The 25,588-nt window shown below is 35.8% G+C and overlaps 1 protein-coding gene across 1 annotated transcript in view; it reads left to right on the top strand.

The window, feature by feature from the left end:
• The window catches only part of LOC126253190 (calcium and integrin-binding family member 2-like), a 68,876-nt gene that overhangs the window by 14,288 nt on the left and 29,000 nt on the right, over positions 1–25,588 (top strand). The window contains exon 4 of the mRNA XM_049954354.1: positions 11,211–11,320. Within this exon, the coding sequence (XP_049810311.1) occupies positions 11,211–11,320 (110 nt within the window). The remainder of the gene's footprint in view (positions 1–11,210; positions 11,321–25,588) is intronic.

The raw sequence follows: 25,588 nt of genomic DNA, 5'->3' as shown, positions 1-25,588 counted from the left end.
AGCTTAAATCATTTTGAAACAATGAAACATTTGAGGGTGTTGCTGCAGCATACAAGGTCATTTTTCCACTATGTACAAACTATAGGGATTGATCAATGAGAGGATATGGAACAAAACAGATCTTTAAATTTATGTCCAGAAATGCATGGTCTCCATGCTAGAGACCATTTATTCAATTGCACTACATTACAGACATTGCAGTCTAATACGCATTGTACCATGCAGCCGCAGTTACAGTATGCATGATTTCCTCGTGTTCCTCATACGTCATGCTCTAGCGTCCTCTCCTGTCATAGTAACTGGTAATGCTGTGTCCAATTCACCTCTATTCCTAACTCACCTTGTAGTGGATGTGATGTAGCATTGTACACAATGGTTCCATACTCGAATTGAGAGCTTGCCGACATGGTGTTTACTTACAGAAAGCCAGATGGCAACAGGCAGTGGGCAGCAAGGTTGTTTTAGGAGACCTATCCTCGCCAACAACAACAACCAAAACATTCCATGTTTGCAACAATGTTTCACTGTTTGTCTCAGGCAGCGTTACTTCAGGAAGCAGGAAATCATGAAGGACATACCTGAAATGTTCGGACACCAGACTTGGAGGAAAATGTATTTAACACTGTGGAAGGTGACCACCAAGTCAGTACTGGGCAGCTGACCCACCAATATAGGGTAAAGTCAGCCGACTGTGTGGAACATTCTCCATGACAATAGTTAACAACCTTACCACTTACAGCATGTACAGGGCTTACTAGTGACAGACTTTCCACATCAGGAGCAGTTTTGTCACAGATTTCTTTGCCAGGCAACCATGATTCTGGGATTTGCATCATCCGTCCCATTCACAGATGAGGCCACCTTTACACGGAGTGGTATCTTCAACTTCCATAACAGTCATCTGTCAGAGAGCATGCAGAACCCCCATGGTATGGGAACAGTGAATTATTAGGATTGGTGCAGTCAGAATGTGTGTGCTGGGATAATTTGCACTGTATTTTGGGACCAGTCTTCCTTCCATGCTGCCTAACCAGAACTATCATAGTTTTATGCAAGTGATTTTGCCTCCTCTGTTTGAATAAGTGTCACTGATGATTCAAAGGCTTATGTGGTGGCTACATAATGGTGCTCCAGCACCCTTCACCATTAATTCTGGACACATCTCAATCATGTCTTCCCTGATAATGGATTGGACAAGGGGCTCCAGTTGCATGGGCTCCCAATTCACCGGATCTCTACGTGTGCAATTTCTGGTTACGGGGCCATCTCAAAAGTATCATGTGTGCAGAGCCCATTCCAGATGTGGAAACACTGGAGCAACATATTCATGCTGCCTTTGAAACTGTTCGGATGCAGCCTGGCCAACTTGAAAATTGGAAATGGAACATGCTACAGCACATACACACATGCGTTGATGCACATGGAAACCATTTTCAACACATACTGTAACTGTGGCTGCATGGTAGAGTGCATATTAGACTGAAGTCTCTGTAACAATGTTTGACTGAATATATGGTCTCTGGCAAAAAAAACCATGCACCTCCAGACATAAGTTCATTAAACCTTTTTTGTTCTGTATCCTCTCATCGATGAATTGTTAGAGTTTGTACACCATGGAAAAAATCACCCCATATGTGTGACGAAACATGACTCTAATTCCGGTATAAAGCACCAGCATACAGGCAAGGGGTTGGTGTGGTATTTGTTTCTGTCTGACATGCATGTGGTAATTGTGCAAAAGTGAAATATGGTGATGTTATTACAAAATGTGTTCAAACAGGACCAATGTGCTGTTCTCTTCTTGGCTCTGAAGGACAAGCTCTGCTAGATATCCATTGGAGAATGAAGGATGTGTATGGCTAGTATGTCTGTCGAAAACCACCATTGTGGAATGGTGTGCCAAGGGTTGCTGGTGCTTCACAATAACATACATCCCCTTACTGCAAATGTCATAATGCAGAAGTTGCACCAACTCAAGTGGGAGACACTTAAGCACCTACCTTATAGTCCTGATCTCTCCCCATGCAATTACCACGCCTTTTGTTCCTTAGACAAAGCCTTTAAGGTTTGGTGATTGCTGTTGGAGGAGGATGTGCAACATGTATCTAGAACTTCTTCATGCAGCAGGACACAGTGATTTACCACTGGGTATTTCCAACCTGGTGCATCAGTCGGATGATTGCCTCAATGTTCATGGCAATTTTGCCTGATTGGCATACTGAGTCTGGTCTTTCAGGCCTTGTAATCTCCCCCTCCTTCCAATTCCTGCTATTGTCTAAAATAAGCAAAGTCTTTTTCTGAAGATTGGGGAGGAGTAAGATTACAATACATTTTTTAGTTTACTTATCTTTTCTTGTAGAGTTGGCTCAAGTTCTTCTTGTCCAAGGATCTAATTCATGAAGCTGAAATTGTCACATTTTTGGTCCACATAGCTGAACTGATCTAAATAATTTTGAAGATTGTTGCTGCAGAATTTTTGTTTTTACTTAGTACATTTTGTAGCATTTAGTATATCATACAGTCTGTTGAATTACACATTAACAGACCCAAAATTACATTGTTCACCAAAAACACAAAAATACATCTGATCATCTCAGAGGCATGCTTACTACTACTTCACTCTGGGGTAATAACCATATTCCAAAGGGTTTACAATTTTTCTTGACTAATGAATTTCTATTAATTTCAATTATTATTTCATAAATGAATCCAGAAATAAACATGGTAAACAATACTAGATTGTGTAATTAATGATAGAAATTTTAAGTGTGCCAAATAATTTGTAATTTCAAATGTTTCTTTAAAAAAAACACAATTTTAACTGTATATTCAGAGCTAGTACTTGTCGATAGTAACATTTAAAATAAAGTAATTCCTTTTCATAAATTTTAGCTTGAAATATAACATACTGTGTATAAAATTATATGAAATATTTCAGAAAAGCAACTGAGATCATGTTGACCTGTCCAAAATTCAAAAAATATTACTGCTATCAACAACTGCTGTTGAGGAAAAGTAATGCTAGATGAGGATGTCTAATTAAAATATACCCCACACATAATATGGAAACAATGTGTTTACAATATTTTGTGACCTACTATAAGGTTTGCCAAATGGGGTACAAACGATTCCAAAAGATGGAATATAGATGTATAGAAGTATACATTGAAGGAAAAATATCTTCTATACAAGTCACAGTCTATAAATGTGTGAGGACGTGGCATTCAGATCCTCAGATCTGTGGAACATTCTGTCTCAAGACAAACGATGCAAAGTCAAAACTACACTTTACAACACAAGTTCAGAGGCAATGCAAATTACTAGAATTACAGATTGCAGGTTTATGTCTATAAAGTCACACCTTCAAAATCATGAAAAGAGAAGAAAAAAAAATTCAAATCCTAAGTGTACGATGAGTGAGCCAACTCAAAAAACTCACGAAGATGGGTACAGACTAGAAGAATATACTCAATCATGAGTAGGAGTATAGCAGAAAATCAATTTGTCGCATAAACCACAATAGATAAGGATATGTCGACTCATGCAAGGAGAAAATAATGAAAAAATATTAGGCCCTATGCTTACAATGTGGCGACCAATCCAGGAATCCAAAATACAATGGGTAAACACAAGCAGAAATGTTTCAACACAATAAAATGAATCAAGTTCATAATCATATACGAATAAGTTCAATCATATGTAAAGAATAATTAGAGGAAGCATCTAGCCTCAATCAATAGTTGTGCACTCTCCTTGAGTACACACTCACAGTCATGATGACCAGGGATACGCAGGAATTAAGCATGAGTTTGCACACAATTCAAGTTCCAATAAGATACAGTACTCAGGATAAATACAAGTTGTGATGTTCACATTCTTTATTTCATCATTGCTTGTCCTTGGTGTCGACGTACTGTATTGCTATACTGGCTGAAAAATGGGGGTAGAAGTTCAACACTGGCTACTTTTAATCAAGTAGCCGACAGGTGCACATTTGCATTTCACAGTTCTTTACTTTCATTGTTCACAACCCGCCAATAATACACAGTTATATGGGCAGTGCACTATTGTTTAACTTTCGATTAGCCTCATTAATAGGTTGCAGGCAAACATCCACACACTGCTACAATGGTTTACTGTTGAATATCTATGAGCAGTAAAAACCTAACCACACATTTCACAGTCTTCCAAATAAATTCAACAGACACTGTCATTGTTTTAACACGTCTCCTAATTGTGTTACACTTATTTCACCGTTAAGCTGACGCATTGTTGTTGTTATAACCAATACAGGTTTCTTATCTGAAACTCGGCTGGGGACTGACTGTTGTGGGCTCAATAATTGGGCCTTTATATATCCACACAATAACAGATACTGAAACAATACATTGTTCAAAGTTAAAGTTACAGAAATTACAATTAAAACATAACTCATTCAATTAACTGAATTCATCGAAAAATTCTGTCTTTTTAACAGTTTCTTCTACTACAAGAATTAGGCCGAATTATTTGTTTAAATGATGAAATTAACAGATATCATTATGCAAACAATACTTTTGACAAAACTGTTAATTATTTTGGATTTAATTAAGGGCTGGCTTTGCTGACATGTTTTTGAATAGATAGAAATAAATGCTTAAAGAATGCTATTGTTTTGTCTCCCAAATGTTTATAATTAGCACAGAATTTATATTTGTTTATATGTTAACAATTACTGATTTCACCCTATAATGAAAGATACTAACTAGTAATAGTCAAAATAAATTAGAAAATCCATTACATAGATAAAACTAAGCACACAATTAGATCTGGTGTTATATTCTTTAAAACTGAGGCCAACCTTTCTCTTTCGTGAAAATCCAGGTTCTACTCATGTATGTTAATCACAATTAGTCAGACATGAAAAAATTAATTTTAAGGAGGCAGATGGCAAAACAAGAGGGGATGTAAACATATCCCAGCTTGCTTTGTCACAAGGTAATCAGAGTCATAAATAGCTATGAATGATAACATGATCAAGTAGCTTGAGGACCAAAATCAGTGTGTGAAATCAGAAATGTATTCATCTTGTTGTCAGTCTATACTCGATGTATGATCACAATCGTAAATGTCTCCCACACCATTTGCTAACTGTTCACACAAACTAACCTATGTAAATAGAAGTCTAGAAGAATCATTTACAATTGATGAAAAAATGAGATGACTATCTACGAAACGTCAGTTTTCATCAAAAAATATATCGATAGACATCCAGATATCTTATTAAAAATTGAATATATACATGCACACAATACAAGGCAAAAATCTGACCTTCATATGAAACAGGTGAGGTGAGAACATCATTGTGCCAAAAAGGCACACTACATACTGGGATAAAGATTTTCAGTAATCTACCTAAACATATTAAATCAATAGGTAAACTCTGTAGTTTTAAGGCTGAAGTAAAGGCATATTTAATTGATCATTGCTTTTGCAGTCTGACAGAATATATAAAAGCCAAACAACAAAAATAAAGATGCATTATTAATATTCTACTTTGTATGTTGCCTGTAATGTTTGTTGTATTTATGAATCTGTGCTAAATTACTTCAATATCTAGTCCTTAGGATTGCAATACAAACTGTATTTTATCTTGTAAATACCTAACCATGTCCAATATCCTTGCATATATTCTATACATATAGGATTTGAAGGACTAAATAAATAAATAAACCTAACAGTACCCTAAATTTATCAGATTCTGATAATTATTTACAACATGGTTCATATAATGTACTCTTGAACTTTTTAAGTTTTCACATTTCTGTGTCAAACATAACAAATCAACAGTCATAGAACATCAACTTTCCACAGCATTATTTAAAGTTACATAATGTATTGGGAAATTAAATGCCCTACTTGAAAAAACATATATTTATGTGGAATGACACTGTCCATAGCAGTGACTACTTTTCTAAATAGTTCCACAAATTCTTCATATAAGATAATTTCTTAGCTAACAATTTACAAATTTCAGTCACAAGACTGATGTAGTTGACGGATGCTTGAGTGAATTACCCAGCACCTATGATCTCTTGTAAGTTGACTGGACCAACAAGGGTGCAGCCATACAGGAGTATGGGAGTGGATCCATCAACATTAAATTTAATTGTTCTCTGCAGAGTACACAGTAATCATAATAATAATAATAATAATAGTAATAACACTAATAGCATTCTAAAATAAGAAATTTATTACTAGACATTTAATGGCATTGTTCCATTCCAAACCTGTAAAAGGATCTACTCATTCTGTCACATGGCATATACATATCAAATTCTAAAGCAAAAATCTATTACATAACAATTACAAAGTTGTATGAACCTGTAAATATAGTGTATATTTTCTTCCAGACTAGGGAGCACTGAGCACTCATATTCAAAGGTCTTGTCTTCTCTACTTAAAGTTAAAAGTACCTCAAATTTTACCAATTTGCTTTGTTTACCTGTAGATCCTCATATCTTTACACCTACAATGGACATTTCCACAAAATTCTTACTATAATTGATCTTGTCTCTAAATTTTTGAGATGTACCATTAATTGGGCTACCTGTATCACTCAAACAGATCCCTTCCACTGATCTGTCTTAATTTTAATGTAAGGACACCCGAAATCTAAATCATCCTCTCTGTTGTCAGACACTTCAATTTCATCAAATGCTCCATGCACACTGTCTTCACAAGGTTTTATCAACTTTATAGGTATCATAACATTACCTGGATTACTCATGTTGTGGGTAAATATTGAACACAGTGAACAGATTCCATAGCACAACTAATATCACTTGTTACAGAAGGAATACAAAACACATTGCTGTCAAAATTGCACTTCCTGCTTAGAACCACTTTCATTTAATTCCACCAATTGGGACACAAGTTCTGACTAACCATAGCTAACTTATTCCAGAATGTGCCTTTATCCATGTTGTCATCAATCTGGTCCCAAACAAACTTCAAAAAATTTTCGCCTTTATTCTCGAGACTCACAGATACCTCACCTTTACTGTTTGGATCTTTACTCTGTATGACATTAAATAAAAATTGTTTTGACTGGACTGGTACTCCATGACCCTCACTTACAACACCACGTACATCACTTACCTTAGTGGTATTGTCAACATCATTTACAACTAATTCTGAAACTTCATTATTCTTAAACTCCACAAATACCTGATACTCATCATCATCATCATCATCATCCAAAATTACTTCATCAATGACATCACTGACAACCCAAGTCTCATCTCCATCAAAGTTACTTCACCTACATTAATTTACAATAAGCTGCCAGTCTCAGACTTACTAACCTCAATTACTTCACAGTTCTCATTCACATCTACAACAAAACTACCACCTAGTTCAGATCCAATACAATCATCATCTGATTTCCATACACGAATAACACTGTTTTCTGCCCAAGAGAAGAAATCATTAGTACATACTACATCAAAATTCTCACTACTCTCACATTCTGGTTTGTGATTAGCACCTATATCAATATAATTAAACATAATATCCCACAATTTTTGATCAAAACGTAAATGAAAAATCTGATATTCCTTCTGTTCAACTTCAGATACATGTACCATATCATTAACAATGCTATTATTGTCTAATTGCAAATGTAACTTGGTGGCCTGTTCTTGTTATGTTTCCTCACCCAAAACTGTGGACATTCACTGAGGTGAATTGCCATTTCCCAAGTAGTTATTTCTATGTGTGTTTCTTCTATTAAAATGCCCGTGGTTGTCCCCATTATTCCTATCCTGCTAATGTTCAAAATTTCTACCTTTATTCACACTTATGAGCTGGATAGAAGTTACCATTATATTTGTTTCTGTGATTACTCCCATTGTGATTTCTATCAAGCCTATTATTGTGGTACATGCTTCTTTCTACTGCTCTATCCAGCCTCTCAACATATTGTAAAAATTGTTCAAGACAATTGTCAGGTCCGTTTACAAAATCTCACTGCAACCTTTCTGGTAATCTCCTGTCGAGTGCATCAGTCAAGGTCATTTCGTCAAATGGTTTGTCAAGATGTGCTAATTTTTAAGTTGTTTCTTACAAAACTCTTTCAAAGTGCCATCCCTATTCCTATAATTAGGACAATTCAAAAGTTCAGTTTTGATTCTCCCCTGTTCAGCTTCTGACCAAAATTTATTTAAAAAACTTTTCTTGAAACTCTGATATGTTTCCCACTGACTTAAATTTAAGTTTACCCATGACAAAGCTTTGCCTTCAAGAAATCTTTGAACAAATTCTATTTTTTGATTGTCATTCATGTGTGACACAAAGATCTCTACAGTGGTGCAGAAAATCTACTGGATGTAAATTATCTGATGGAAAACTTTTGATAGGCATGTTGGACCAAACAATACCATTGTTTGCACACATATTTTTGTGAATACAAATTTCCTGAACTGCTGAAATTTTTTGATCTAAAATAGTTACATTAGTTTGCATGTTTTTTCTACATTTAAAATTTTTTGTTTTAAACTGACAATATTTTGTTGGTTTTTTTCCACTATGGCCTTCTGTTCAACTCTGATGTCATCATCATTCTTTGATTGTTTCACTGACTCAGCTAAAAACTCATTTTCCAGAACAATAAATTTATTTTCTAAAATATCAAGTTTTTCATTCACACTTTTTAACCCCACTGACAACCCATTTTTTAACTCTGAAACTTGATTAATGAGTTGATCTGTCTGATCTTGTGCTCTGTCCATTTTGCTGTTGTTTTCCGTTCTTATTTCAGTTAACTGATCATTAACTGCCCTAAATTTGCTATTGTTATCTGTCTTCATTTCCTCTAGTTTTGCTAAAATTAATTGCAAAATATCAGTTTTTACTGTTTCTTTACAGACTGTGATTTCACTGCAGCTTTCATTTCTACCACACTTTTGCTTACATCCTTATTTATTTTGCGAACAAGCACATGAGTCCACAAACAAATTAACTTCACAAATAGTTTGTACTTATCTTTCCTTTTGATGCCCATGGTTGCAGTTGTAAAGTCCTCTTCACTTTCATTCTATCCAGTCCATCATTATTGGTAGTAAATCGCCACTTTTTACACCATGTGATCAAAAATTTATTCGTACATAAATTTCAAAAATCAAAAAAATAAAGTACTTTCTGCAACAGACAAAACTTCATTATTAGTCAATTAATCCTGGATGAGCCCCCATTTGTAATCTCCCCCTTCCTTCCTAATTCCAGCTATTGTCTACAATAAGCAAAGTCTTTTCCAAAGATTTGAGAAGAGTAAGATTTCAATAAACTTTTTTAGTTTAATTATCTTTTCTTGTAGAGTTGTATCCAGTTCTTCTTGTCTAGGCGTCTGATTCACGAAGCTGAAATTCTTACATTTTATGTCCTAATGGTGGAACTGATCTAAGTAATTTTTGTTTTTATGTTAATATATTTTGTCACATTTTAGTATATCATAGTCTTTTGAATTTTCACATTAACAAGGCTGAAATTACATTTTTCACCCAAAATTCAAAAATACATCCAATCACCACAGAGGCATGCTTACAACTACTTCACTCTGGGGTAATAACCATTCAATTCAATTCAATTTATTAGCGTCCTTGTAGTACATCATCGAAATGATATAGGACTTGTCAATAAACATTACAATTTAAAATACATATACATGAAAATTTGTAATTGAATTTACTTGTCACTTAGACATTACAATTTTAATAGAACTTTTAGAACATTAACATAAAAATATACAAGTAGGATAACAACGTACAAAAAAAAAAGTTAGTGATTCTCACATCAAAGATTATTTACATTCTTACATTAACACTGTTTCACACTTTCATAGAAACAGCAAGCATTTAAATGTGAGCAATTACACATATTTATTATGTCAGGGAAATATTAACTGCTCTTTTATTGTCAATGATTCATAAACTCTTCAATACTGTAAAAACTATTGCTCAATAACATGTTTTTTAATTCTCTTTTAAATATGTACAGTTTTGGTATTATTTTTAGTTCTTTGGGGAGAGCACTGTAGAGGATTTTGGGTTGGTATAGTACACTTTTATGATACATAGCTGTTTTATGAATTTCTCTGTGGAAATCATTCCTATTCCTTGTTGCGTAGTTGTGAAATTCTCTGTTTAATGTAGAAAATTCCTCGTGTTCTTTTAAGAAGCATATGCTTTCATATATGTATAAAGATGGTAGTGTCATGATTTTTAATTCTTTGAAAGCTTGCCTACAGGAGTCTCTATATCCTATACCTTTTATTATTCTGACTGCCTTCTTTTGTAGTCTAAATGAGTGTTTTGTTAGACTGATGTTCCCCCAAAACTGTACGCCATATCTTAATAAATGAATGAGAAATAAACACATAACACTGTTTTAATATTACATGGGCTTTTAAGCATTCTAAGTATATAACATGTTTGACTTAATTTTTTGTTCAATGATATTACATGCTTTTCCCATCTTAAGTGTTCATCAAACCATACTCCCAAGAATTTAGTGTATGATGCTTGTTCAATCTTACACTTACCCAGTTCTACTGTAAGGTTAGTTTTTATTTTATTTGTAATATGTCTGAAGTTGATCCACATTGTTTTTTTTGGCATTCACAATGAGTCTGTTTTCATTAAACCATCTGTCTGCTTCATCTGTTGCTAATGTGACTTTTTCCTGTAAGTCAGCTTCACTATCCCATAGGGTTTACAGTTTTTCTTGACAAATGAATTTCTGTTAATTTCAATTATTATTTCATAAATGAATCCAGAAATAAACATGGTAAACAACACTAGATTGTGTAATTAATGGTATAAATTTTAAGTGTGCCAGGTAATTCATAATCTCAAATGTTCCTAAAAAGAACAACTTTAACTGTACATTCAGAGCTAGTACTTACTGATTGTAACATTGAAAATAAAGTAATTCCTTTTCATACATTTTAGCTTGAAATATAACATATTGTGTATAAAATTATATGAGATATTTCAGAAAAGCAGCTGAGATAATATTGACCTGTTCAGAATATGAAAAATATTACTGGTATCGACAACTATGGTTGAGGAAAAGTAATGCTAGAGGAGGATGTCCCATTACAGCCTTCAAACTGAAACTTTTTGATTGTCCCTTATATTTTGGTTTTTAAATCACACCAATGTTCATTTCAGACTTTGATGGCGACACTTTCCTCAAGAAATCAGATCTTATCAATGTCATAAGAAGATTAACAGGTATCAATACTCTGGAATTCAGAGATTTGGAAACTGTAGCAAATAATGTAAGTACTGTTTTATTTACTTAACATCAGGTGCTGAACGTTTGATTTCTTAGTCCCATCAAACACAATCAACTGAAAGTACTCAATGAATTTTGGTGTATATAAACAGAACAGTAGATTTAAATAGAACTGAGTAGTATATAGGCATATATTTGTAAGCAAGAAGTTAAAAATTATACCTGTACAGGTGTGTTCAAGGGGGTGGTGGGTGGGGGTTGGGGGGGGGGGGGAGGGGATGGAGGGAGCTCTGCAACTATGTGCAGTGTACTATGTTAAACTTCTTACAATAAATGAAAAGAAAACTGGTGCTTGTTCTACCAAGAACCGACGGAAGATTTTGTTAACATGTTAAACTTCTAATTTATGTGGCTGTCTGCTGTCCAGTGTGTCCTCAACACTGTGTGTAGTTGTCTTCACTCATCCTGTTGTTTGAATGACACACAGAATTTTCCATTATCATTATCATATAATGAGCAGATTACTGATATGTACAAAGTCTGGTCAAAAAATACATAGAATTTTCATTTTTATGTAAAAATCCAGCTTTGTTCATTGATATTAAATTTCTCCACTTCAGGCTAGCACTCATCAAATAAATTCTTTTGTGACAGTATATTTTCAATCTTTGATGCACTTCTGTGTCACAATCATTCATGAACAAACAATATTTTGTTTAGATCTTTACTGATTCTTTGTCTTTTCCACGTGAATGCCACATTGTCCTTCCATTGTTCTGTGTAGCTCCAGAAATAGGAAGGAGTCATGGAGTGCCGTACCTAAAGAGTATGAATGTTGCAATTCTACAACAGTAGATTTTATTTCCTATCTTACGTTTTTTGTTCATCCAAAAATTCATGAACAAGCAGTGAAATGTGAACAGTGTAACTATCATTAATTGTTTCACCTTAGGTCCAGGCATTTTAGTGAGATCTCTGCAGCTCATGGTCTAGTGATTTGAATTTCTGCATTTAGATCATGAGGTCCTTGTTTGATTCCTGCCTGGAATGGAGATTTTATTCACTGACTGACTGGTTGTTTGTGTGGCTCTAATTATTTCAAGTGATCATCACAAAGATTAGCAAATCGGTAAAGTGACTCCAAGTCGAAAGAGCTGCACCAGGCAGCCAACAATTCCAGACAGAGTCTCCCAGCTAATAATGCTATATAAGCATTTCATTTTTTTTATTCTTATTGCTTCATGCAAATAGCATAGAAATATTGACTATATGTCATGGTGAACTCATGAAGCATTGCCCTATTGAAATTGCAGACAGCAGTCATCAATTTCTTCATGATCACTTGAAATGATTGAGCTTTTCCTTTATTTCATGTCGTTTCAAAAAGCTTTCTTTGGTAAGGCTGGATTTTAGTTTTGCATCTTACCCTTAAACCAATGTTAAATCTATTTGTGGAATTGTGAATTGTTGTGGATTTCATTCCAAAACTCCTGAGCAATGTCCATTCAGCACTACCTGTGGCTGAAATTTACAGCCTAAAAAATTAAAACAAAAATGCCAACCTGTCCGATAGTGTTTTGATTTGATGACAATCAGTACCTACTCATTTTCTTCAGTTTTTGAATGTGATGGGGTGTCCAAGACACTTGGCATCTTCATGATTCTATTGCACAACATGTGTTTGTTTTACTTATAGAAATTTTTTCAAAGCATTATTCAACAGCTCCAATGTTGTTCAGTGCCTTTAATCCATTCCTAAAGTGAAACACAAAGCTAAAGGAGAATATGATCTCAGTAGAGTAGATTAGAATCTTCATTATTACATGACATGCCGTATATGATCATTTGGTTGATACATTGATATCTCATCAATGAATACAGTTGCACACCTACAGAAATGTATATATACATGTATTCTTCTTTGTTAAAATTTTTGATACTATAATAACACTGTCAATTTAAATATTTTTCAGTTTGCTTCTGTAGTTTATAAATATAACAAGGAAATGTTAGCCACAGTAATGTGTATACTGATGCTAATGAATGAACTGGATTTACTGAACACTATAGAATTACGCATTAAATACAGAGTATGGATTGCAAGTAAGTCAACACGTAAGTGACTATGTTTTACAATCGAAATCATCCCACTGTCACTGCCATAGTTACCTATGTGTAATATATGTGCCTGATCGCATATCAATCTTTCAATGCATTTGCACAATGATGTCCAACCTCTCACTGGAGTACAGTATGGCTACAAGTGAAGAGAAATGATGCATTGGGGGTACTACTCTGTAGTGTGTGGCATATGGACATTTGGATTGGATGGGAGTCATTCTCAGATAGCCAAAGTGATTAAGATGACCACTTGCATAAAGTGAAAAATTCAGCTTTGAATCCCCCTCTAGCACAAATTTTCATCTGTTGCTGAATTTCAATGCCCCATTGCAGAAAAAGTAAGAAATTTCTTTATATACACACAGCTGCAGGTCGACTCAATTGTGTCCGAAAGAACTGACACTATACTTGTATACCATGTTCATTTGTAAATGTGGTTACATGCTGAAAGGTTACATGCTGACCATTTAAAAGCATTTTTAAATATTTTTTTTGAACTGTAGATATGAATTAGTAATTCCTACCTACCAGCTTGTACACATTACAAAAACTGAATTTCTTGTGTGGAACAGGATCAGTTGTCATGGAAAATCATTTTCAGTTTGTATTCACATTTAACTTCGCTATCTTGAGGTATGTGAGTCAAACTTTGTGTTAGTTATGAACTATAGATTAAAACTAAAAAATTGCAAAACAGTAGGAAATTAAGATGATGGGACCTGGATAAGTTGAAAGAACCAGAGTTTCAGAGGGAGCTTTAGTTAATGATTGACAAGCACAGGGGAAAGGTATATAGTAGAAGACAAATGGGTAGTTTTGAGAGATGAAATAGTGAAGGCAGCAGAGGGCCAAACAGGTACAGAGCCAAGGCCTGGTAGACGTCCTTGGATAATACAGAATATATTGAATTTAATTGTTTGAATGAGTAAATATAAACATGCAGCAAATAAAGCAGGCAAAGGGAATAAATATAAATCTCTAAAAAGTGATACTGACAATAAGTGCAAAATAGTTAAGCAGGAACAGCTAGAGGTCAATTGTAAGGATTTAGAAACATATTTCACTTGGAGAAATATAGATACTGCCTATAGGAAAATTAAAGAGGCCTTTGGAGAAAAGAGAAACAGCTGTATGAATATCAAGAGCTCAGATGGGAAACTAGTGCTAAGCAAAGAAGGGTAAGTTGAAAGGTGGAATGAGTATATAGACGGTCCATACATGGGAGATGAAGTTGAAGGCTATATTATAGAAGTGGAAGAGGATGTGTATGAAGATGAGATGGGAGATATGATACTGTGAGAAGAATTTGACAGAATAATGAAATACCTAAGTTGAAATAAGGCTCAGGGAGTAGATGACATTCCACCAGAACTACTGATAGCCTTGTGAGAGCCAGCCATGACAAAAGTCTTCCATTTGGTGTGCAAGATGTATGAATCAAGGAAAATACCCTCAGACTTCAAGAAGAATGTAATAATTCTAATTCCAAAGAAAACAGTTGCTGGCAGGTGTGAAAATTACCGAACTATCAGTTTAATAAATAATGGTTGCAAAATACTAAGACAGATTCATCACAGAAGAATGGAAAAACTGGTAGAAACCAATCTCAGAGAAGATCATTTTGGATTCTGGAGAAATGAAGGAACATGCGAGGCAGTACTGACCATTCAACTCATCTTAAAAGATAGGTCAATGAATGGAAAACCTATGTTTATATCATTTCTAGAATTACAAAAAGGTTTTGACAATGTTGACTTGAATAACCTCTTTGAAATTCTGTAGTAGCAGCAGCAAAATACTGAGAGCAAAGTTTATTTACAATTTTTAAAAAACCAGACAGCAGTTATAAAAGTCGAGGGGCATGTAAGTGAAGCAGTGGCTGAGAAGAGAGTAAGACAGGGTTATAGCCTGTCCTCAATGTTATTCAATCTGTGCATTGAGAAAGTAGTAAAGGAAATATAACATACATTTGGAATAGGCATTAAAGTCCAGGGAGAAGAAATAAAAACTTTGAGGTTTGCTAATGATATTGTATTTCTGTCAGAGACAGCAAAGAACTTGGGAGAGCAGTTGAACTGAATGGACAATGTCTTGAAAGGAGGATATAATGTGAACAATAACAAAAGTAAAACAAGGATAATGGGATGTAGTCAAACCGAATCAAGCAATGCTGAAGGAAATAGATTAGGAAACAAGATACTAAAAGCAGTAGATGAGTTTTGCTATTTGGGTAGCAAAATAACTGATGATAGTCAAAATAGACAGGCTATAAAATGTAGAGTGGCAGTGACAAGAAACATTTCTGAAGAAGAGAAATTTTTTAACACTGAATGTAGATTTAAGTGTTAGAAAGTGTTTTCTAAAGTATTTGTCTGGAGTGTGTGCAGTTGTGCATGGAAGTGAAACTTGGACAATGAACAATTTAGACAAGAAGACAATAGAGGCTTTTGAAATGTGGTGCTGCAGAAGAATGCTGAAGACTGGATGGGTAGGTCACATAACTAACAAGGAGGAAGTGAACTGAATTGGGGAGATAAGAAATTTGTGACAAACTTTGACTAAAAGAAGGGATCTGTTAGTAGGATACATTCTGAGACATACTACAATTTAGTATTGTAGGGAAGTGGGGGGGGGGGGGGGGTAAAAGTCAGAGAATAAGACCAACAATGAATACCGTAAGCAGATTCAGAAGGGTGTAGACTGCAGTAGTTATTTGGAGATGAAGAGGTTATCACATAATAGAGTAACATGGAGACCTGCAACAAACCAGTCTTCAGACTGGAGACCACAACAGCAACATTATTATAATAATGTATATCATTGTTTTCAACTGTTGAGTATTATTTATTACAAACTTAATGGGGGAATAAATATGCTATGAAGCACTGCTCACTATCCCTACCTCCTTAAACAGATGTCTACAAGATGTTCATGGGTGAGGACCACATATTATTCTTGAAGCACATTTTTGAGCAATGAGAACTTTCTTTCTTAGAGTTGATTGCCCAAAACATTATTTCACATGATGTTATCAAATGAAAATGTGCAAAACTGTTAATTTATTGATTTGTCTCCCCACAAGTTTTACAATGGTCAGAAGTGCTTATGTGGCTCAACTACATTGTTTTAGAAGTCCCAAAATTTAAAGGTTTCCCCTTAAAATTTTTGTAGTATCTCTAGATGTGCAGAACTGAATATATTGTGTTGTTGAAATTGAGAGTGAAACCATTTGCAGAAAATCACTCAATAATATTTTTAAGAACATTATTTACTGTTTCTTTTATTGTTGCACATTTCTGGACTGATTACAATACTAGTGTCATATGCAAAAAGAACTGATTTATGCTTGTTGTATACTAGCCTGAATGTCATTTACATATAGGAAACAATAATGGACCTAATGTTGAGCCTTAGGAAAACCTATAAGTAATCCGTGCTCTTCCTTCTTCAGAAGAATGTTCACTGCTTACAGTGGTTGAATTATTAAGTACAAATATCTCCATTTTTTGTTAGATATGACATTATCCATTCATTGACTATACCATCAGTTTTTCTAGGAGAATAGTGTGATTCACTTAATCAGATGTCTTAGATACACCACAGAAAATACCAACTGAAGCTGTTTTCCTAATTAATGCATGAAAAAATTGGTGTGTATACATGTACATGACATTCTCAGTTGTTTAGCTCTTCTGGAGTCCAAACTGTGATTTACTTAGGATATTATTGTTGCTTAGGTGGTGTAATATTCTAAAACACATTAACTTGTCAAAAAGTTTGGAACACGATACCAGCAGTGAAATTGGTCAGTAGTTACTGACATCTCTTCTATTACTTTCTTATGGAGGTGTATAACAATGGAATATTTCAGTCTCCTTGGAAAAAATACTCTTAGCTACTGATGCATTATATGTTTCAGAAAGGACATTGCTTATTTTATGAGAACAAGTCTTTGGAACACAACAAAATTCAGAAGAGCTTTCATTTTTGAGAGAATATATAATTTTCTTAATTTCAGAAGAAATGGGTGAAACATCCATATGACTGAATTTTATGTGAGTCACATTTTTGACATCGTGCTTTGATTTTGCTCTTGAACTGGTTGCCCTTATATTTTCCCCCACATTTGAAAAATTATTATTAAACATACCTGCTACCTGTGACAGATCATTTATAGCCCTTCCATTTAAGTCAAAAGTGATGTTATCCTGTTCTGTAGCTTGTTGTCCTGTCTCTCATTTCACTGCAGCCTATACAGACTTACATCTGTTGTTGGCTTACATATTTCTGACATACTGTGCATATTCTTTCATTTGTAATACCTTTCTGGCACCTTACTTGTTCTTGTCAACAGATGCAATTCCATTTTACTTTCATGAGATGATTTAATCCCTTTAGTGATGACTGTTTGGTATCTCTTTCTGATTAGTTTATGAGGAAAGCTATTTTCAAATAATGGTATTAACTTAGCATGGAATAAATTAAACTTTTTGTCAGAGTTTAGTTCACTATAATTTTCAACTCAGGTTGTCTATTGTAAACTATTCTTATCCCAGGTTGTCTCTTATAGCTTATTCTTAAAAGTGATTTTCCTGGAGACATTAATTATTCTGAATACCACTGAGGAGAATGTAATCTTATTTATCCTAAATAACTGAGCACCATGATCACTGAGAGCATTTGTTACTGGGTTTTCTTGCTTTAAGCTACTTGAAAGATTCCTTTATTAACTGAAATTAGATTATATGAGTACTAACTGGAAATTTAGCACACAGTTTTGCCAGATGGGGAACAAAAGAAAGCTTAACAGCATGGAACAGATGTTAATGCTTTGATGTGCTAAACATTGTATTCCTAAAATAGAAGTAGTGAAGGTATTTTATTATTTAATCAGAAACATTACAGATGATGCCTGATGAAATGGAGACATATGAAATGGACTACCACAACCAAAGAAAGTTTTCTCCTGCAAAAATGTTTACTGGTGTCAAAACATAATCCAAATATTGAGAAGGAAATATCTAAATGGTTTCAAGAGATGATGATTTACAGAAATGAAACATAAACATCAAGAATTTCCAAGAACAATCTAATCACTACTTAACTTTTATATCAGCATGTTGAATAGAGTGATGGAAAATTACAGGCAGAGAATGTCTACTGGTGAATCACAATATCCTTTTGCAGAGCATATTATGCAGCACAATAGTTTGTTGTCACTTCTCCAATTCCTTCCATATGGACTCTTCTTCCCCTCACCGCTAGTTCAGAACTTCTGTTCATAACTGACTCCTCATTCAATCACATCATAAGTGGCATTGTTTGTGTCTGAATGCTTATAGTCAGATGATACTTGCACAGCTAATTAGCAATATCCAGTACAATCAAAACAGTGCCTTTTGTCAAAGTAGCTGTTTCCTCATAACATACATGTACAAAGCAATCTAGAACTAACAACTCACCTTAAAGATGACACGATGAGTTGCAGATAGGCATGACAAGAAGTCTGTTATATCTCTGCTTTTGGCCAAAGCCTTCTACAGAAAAGAAAAAAACACAGACACACACACACACACACACACACACACACACCTGCGCACGACAGCTGTTTTGCTCCAGCCAGACAGGCCTGAGATAGCAGCAATGTGCATGTGAGGTGTGCTTGCTCGCATGAATGTGTGCTTGTTTTTCTGTTCTGAAGAAGGCTTTGGGTGAAGCTTATATGTAACAGTCTTTTCATCATGTCTGTCTGCAGCTCAATCTGTCATATTTACAGTGAGTAGCAATTCATCCTTTACAAAATATTGTTTATATTCCAACTTGGACTTTCCATTGTTTAACTATAATTATCAGTTTCAGTAGGTTAAGACTAGCTATAACTAGTTGTTAGCATATTTCACAAAATATGTTGCATCTGCCTGTTAGTTCATTATTGATTTGTTACAGAACTTCTTCTGGAAAGAATCTTCAATATACTTTCGCCCTCAACTAATATTTTTAGTATTCCTTGATTTTATACTTTTTCAGTCCACTTAATTTTTAACATTCTTCGGTAGCACCACATTTAAAATGCTTCCAATTTCATTACCGAACAAGATGGCTCTGTGGTTAGCACTCTGGACTGACTTTCTGGACGACAGTGGTTCAAATCCCCATCTGGCCATCCAGATTTATGTTTTCCATGGTTTCACAAAGCCACTTAAGACAAATACCAGTTGGTTCCTTTGAATGACCAATTTACTTCCTGACACTTACCTAAACTGAGGTTGTGCTCCATTCCTAATGACCTCATTGTTGATAGAATGTTGAACATTAATTTTCCTTCTTTCTGGTTTCTTTTGCTCTTGATTCTTCATAGTCGATGTTTTACTCCAAATAGTGTTGTGCTCCATACACACTGTTTCTGGAACTTCTTTCTCACTTCCTCATCAGCAGAGCTCTTTTGTTGAAGAAAGCTTTCTTTACCTGTGACAATCTACTTCTAATGTCTTCCTTGCTTCAGCCAACCTGTGTAATTGTGCTTCATAGATGCGAGAATTCTTTCAGTTCTTCCACTGTTGTGTCATTCCACAGTTCAATATTAAACAATTCATTCTTCTTTGTCATTCTTATTTCTGCTACTCTTCATCTTGTCTTTGATTTGCAGTCACAAGCTGTAACCCTGCCATGTGCTCTTCGTGACATGAAATGGTTCTTCAAATTTTATTAGTTTTGATTGGGTTTTGTAGATTATTAGTCTTCCTCTGTACTTTACTCTTGATTTTCTAAGATGTAAACATCTTTTATGGTTGTGAAGTAGCTGATTACAAGCAGTTTCCAAGGTATGAAAAATACTTATCACAGAGCTGACAGAAAGAATGGTTTATATACTGTTTTTCAAATATCAGTACTTTGAATATGTCTTTTGTTCATAGAAATACAACAAAAATTGATTAGAGGTCAAAGGATATTAGGAGAGGCATACAGTGTGAGGGTCTAGATGGACATTGTATATAATCACTGTAAAGAACCTTCTATAGAAACAGAGATTGCTGTGTACAATAAAACACAGGGCTAGAGAGAGAGAGAGAGAGAGAGAGAGAGAGAGAGATGCTGAGTAAAATGAATTTGGCTGTCGGCTGTCAAGAGAGCAATAACTGAAGCCTTAATGACTACTATAGCAGAATGTTGTCCTTTCACTGAACCTAAACAAATTCTGTTAATATGTGAGGGCTGTTAGCGGCACCACCATCAGTGGCCAGTACCCAGTGAATGAGACAGGAACTGAAACTGAGGGTAGCAAAGCAAAAGCTGAAGAGATTAACTACATTTTCAGATGTTACTATACAAAGGAAAACCCAAGATAATAGCCTCAGTTTAAACCTTGTACCACTCAAAATATCAATGAAGTATGTATTAGTGTCAATGGTGTTGAGAAACAGCTGAAATCATCAAAATTGAACAAAGCTCCAGCCCCCAATGGAATCCCTTCCAGATTCTATACTGAATTTGCAGCTGAGTTGGCCCCTCTTCTAATTATAATCTATCGCAGATCCCTTGAGGGGGGGGGGGGGGGAACCCTGCCCAGTTCTTGGAAAAAAGCACAGGTCACATCCTTCTACAAGAAGGATAGTAGAAGTGATCTACAAAACTACCATCCAATATTGATTTGTTGTAGAATGAGCTGAAACATAATGAGGTATCTTGAATAGAATGAGCTTCTCAATGCCAATCAGCAAGGATTTTGAAAACATTGATCACATGAAACCCAGTGAATGCTTTGGATCGAGGCAATCAGGTGGATTCAGTATTTCTCGATTTCTGAAAAGCATTTGACTCAGTACTGCATGTACACTTATTGTCAAAAGTATGATCATACAGAGTATTAACCAAAATTTGTGACTGGATTGAGGACTTTTTGGTAGGGAGGACACAGCATGTTATCTTGGATGGAAAATTATTTTCAGATGTAGAAGTAACTTCGAGTATGCACCAGGGGGAATTGTGTTGGGACCATTGCTGTTTATATTGTATATTAATGACCTTGCAGACAAAATTAATAATAACATCAAACTTTTTGCAGATGATGCAGTTATCTAAATGAAATACTATCTGAAAAAAATCTGCATAAATATTCAGCCAGATCTTGAAAAGATTTCAATGTGGTGCAGAGATTGGCAACTTGCTCTAAATATTCAGACATATCAAATTTCAAATATTCCAGAATGCTGATGATTACGCAAACATTTAATGTTCCAGAATTCACAAGCAATACAAACATGATATTTCAAGAACCTTCCATCATGATAAATACTAAATTACAAGAAATAGCTGGTGGTTGAGTTTGAACTGGTGACCTGCAGCACATCAACCAGTGACACTGACCACTACACCAAATTGGCTCACTCTTCTGGAGAAACAACAACATCTTGTTTCAGAAGTTCTGAGTGGAACTGACTACAGGATCCTGGACCTAGATCTCATCAATGGTTCTCCGTACAGTGGTACTGTCGGAACCTTACACTAAGGCCATGTTCTTCATGCCTTTGACTATGATGGCCATTAGAGGTAGCTCTTCTTGTCAAAGCTTCACAATTATTGAAAGGATCTTCAGTTTCTTTGAATCTCCCATCATCAATCTACACATCTGGACTGTAGTAGGGCTGCACACAGAGGACACACATGACATTTCTGCATTTTTGTCTTCTTGATCAAGGGTCTAACTTTAGACTTCACATGTGACATTCAGTAAGTAACAAAGGACATGATACAGCCCAAAATAACTTACTTTTCCTGACAGTCCAACGTTCCGCATGGATGTAAAAATCTGTACTAATTAGCATAGGCTGTATCTCACTGGATGGTGCTTGGTGTTACAGTACGCTATTTCTTTCTCCTGCATGTCCAGTGTCTGTATGTGAGTCAGTTCCCTTACTTTTTTCATCCTGTTGATGATATAATTCATGTAATCACTCTGAGTACCATCTGGCTGAAATAGGAACAATGTATCCAATGTCATTTTGGCCATATGGTTGTGGAACAGAAATAATGGCATGAAGCTGCTAGTGTCTTGCTTCACTGTGTTACATGTGAAGGCCACAAACGGTAGTACTGTATCCCGTCTCTCTGTTTGGCATCAATGTACATCAAGAGCATATCTGCTGTTGTCTCATTAAAGCATTCTGTGAGGCCATTTGTCTAGGGATGGTAGGCAGTTATCATTCCGAGGATGATATTACAACATGAAATTACTTCTCATACTAGTCTCAACTAAAAAAAACTTTTTCATGATCAGAGATCATCACACAGGGTGCTCTGTGCTTCAAAATGATGTCCACAGGGAACTTTGCAACTTCTGGAGTTTTGAGAATCAGCAAAGCTTTGGTGACAGCATAGCAGGTGAGGTAATCAGTACAGACTATTACCCATTTCCACTGAATCCTCTTTGTAGTCTTCAGGAACCTCACCAAGAGGTCAATTCCAATTTGATTCAATGGCACTGCTGCAGGTGGGATTTGTACTAGATGCCCTGGAGGTAATTGCAGCCTGGGCTCCCATTGTTGGCATTACTTACAGTGGGTCACATAGTGTCTAACAGATAGGCAGGGACTGGCCAGAGTGATACCTATTTCTCATCCTGTCTAGAGCCTTCACGAATCCCAAGTGACGAGATGTTGGAGTATCATAGAAATACTTCGTGATAGCAGACTGTAGATGAGCTGGAACTGTTATTAATTGGAATTCTCCTTTCAGTGGTTACTTCTCCTTCAAGGCTTCTATAGTTTTCAGCAGTGCTGGATCTTCCTTCTCATAAGCAGTTATGTGATTTAATGGGTTGATAACACAGATTTCATCTATGCTGCTGTGTTCTGCCAGGAGATTACTCAAAAGACAGTCGATGTCCTTGTGTTGCATTAACTTTTGTATACCACTGTGTCATCATACTCCTGAAGCTTTAGCACTCATCTTGCCAGTCAACCCAGTGGTACTTTCAGCCAACACAGGAAATGGTGATCTGTCACAAAAGTGAATGGTTTGCCAAATAAATATGGGTGGAACTTCCTAATGGTCCAAACAACTGCAAGAACTCTCTCAGTTGTATAGACTACTTCATCTCAGTCTTGAAGAGCTCGCTAGTAGTACAAACTAACATCTTTTCAGCACCTTGCTGAATTTGAGCTAGAACTGCACCTATCGCATGACCGTAAGCATTGGTATGGAGTTCTGTCTTGGTATTCTCCTCGTACAATGCTAGGACTGGAGTAGTTATTGGCACTTCTTTAAAGACATAGAATGACTTTTCTTGCACTTTGTCCTATGAACATTTGGCATCTCCCTACTATAATTCTCACAAGGGACAAACATCAGGACAGAAGTTCAGTCTGAATTGCCAGTAGTACAAGCACATCCTGAGAAAACTTCTCACATGTGCTGAGGAGCTGAAAACTCTGTGACTGCCTGTATTTTCTCTGGATCAAGACTGATGCCATCTCCTTTCAGTAGGTGCCCTCAGATTTTTACTTTGTGGGTGGCAAAAAGACACCTTTTCTTTGATTCAGGCAGAGACCTGCAGTCTGAATACATTTCAATAAAATTGTCAATTCACTCAGATGTCCTCCAAATGTCTTTGAAAAATGACAGTGTCATCCAAATAGCAATTTAAGGTATCAAAGAAGGTTGTCCACCATATATCTTCATATCCATAATTGATATATACTTTGCTCCTTTCAAGCAGCCTATGATGTCATCAATGTGCAATGTTGGGTAGACCTCTTTCTTCATGAATTTGTTCAGTCATCAACAGTCAATATAAAAACAACATTACTATCCTTCTTCTTCACAAGGACCACAAAAGATGATGTAAGACTCTCTCAAGGTTCAATCATGCCATCTTGCAGCATCTTCTCCACTATCTTCCTGACTGTCTATTGCTCAGCTGATGATACTCTACATCAGTGTTGGCTAATTGGTGGATGATCACCAGTGTTGGTGCTGTGTTTCACCATGGGCCACATGGTCTGCCATTTCTCCATTCTGCATTTGAAAGCATCAGAAAATTGATGTCGAATGGCTATCACTCACTGAAGTTCCTTGGTCAGACCACACCCTATTGGCAGTTCGACAGTAGCTTTATCTGTTATGGTAGTGGAGCACAGTTCTTCATCCATGACACTAAGCTGCCATTCCTGGACTGGTGTAACTGTACCTATGCACTTGCCAGACAACAGCCCAGAGTAATTTTTGTTCTGTGTGCTTATTGGAACGTCTTCTTCAGTATGGAGCTCTGACTTTCCACAGTCTATGACTGCTTGTGATGTCTGCAAGAAGTCCCATCTGAAAATATCATTATGACTACATACTGTTAAAATGACAAATTCCAAAGGCTATATTCTGACAGGACCTGGATAAACTGAAAGAACCAGAGGTTGTAGAGAGTTTCAGGGAGAGCATAAGGGAACAATTGACAGGAATGGGGGAAAGAAATACAGTAGAAGAAGAATGGGTAGCTATGAGGCATGAAGTAGTGAAGGCAGCAGACGATCAAGTAGGTAAAAAGACGAGGGCTAGTAGAAATCCTTGGGTAACAGAAAAAATATTGAATTTAATTGATGAAAGGAGAAAATATAAAAATGCAGTAAATGAAGTAGGCAAAAAGGAATACAAACGTCTCAAAAATGATATCGACAGGAAGTGCAAAATGGCTAAGCAGGGATGGCTAGAGGACAAATGTAAGGATGTAGAGGCTTGTCTCACTAGGGGTAAGATAGATACTGCCTACAGGAAAATTAAAGAGACCTTTGGAGAGAAGAGAACCACTTTTATGAATATCAAGAGCTCAGATGGCAACCCAGTTCTAAGCAAAGAAGGGAAGGCAGAAAGGTGGAAGGAGTATATAGAGGGTTTATACAAGGGCGATGTACTTGAGGACAATATTATGGAAATGGAAGAGGATGTAGATGAAGATGAAATGGGAGATAAGATACTGTGTGAAGAGTTTGACAGAGCACTAAAAGACCTGAGTCGAAACAAGGCCCCGGGAGTAGACTACATTCCATTAGAACTACTGATGGCCTCGGGAGAGCCAGTCATGACAAAACTCTACCATCTGGTGAGCATGATGTATGAGACAGGCGAAATACCATCAGACTTCAAGAAGAATATAATAATTCCAATTCCAAAGAAAGCAGGTGTTGACAGATGTGAAAATTAC

This window comes from Schistocerca nitens, chromosome 4 (assembly GCF_023898315.1).
Source record: "Schistocerca nitens isolate TAMUIC-IGC-003100 chromosome 4, iqSchNite1.1, whole genome shotgun sequence".
Lineage (NCBI taxonomy): Eukaryota > Metazoa > Arthropoda > Insecta > Orthoptera > Acrididae > Schistocerca > Schistocerca nitens.
The sequence above is the reverse complement of the archived record's forward strand: the minus strand, read 5'-3'. Positions and strand labels throughout refer to the sequence as shown.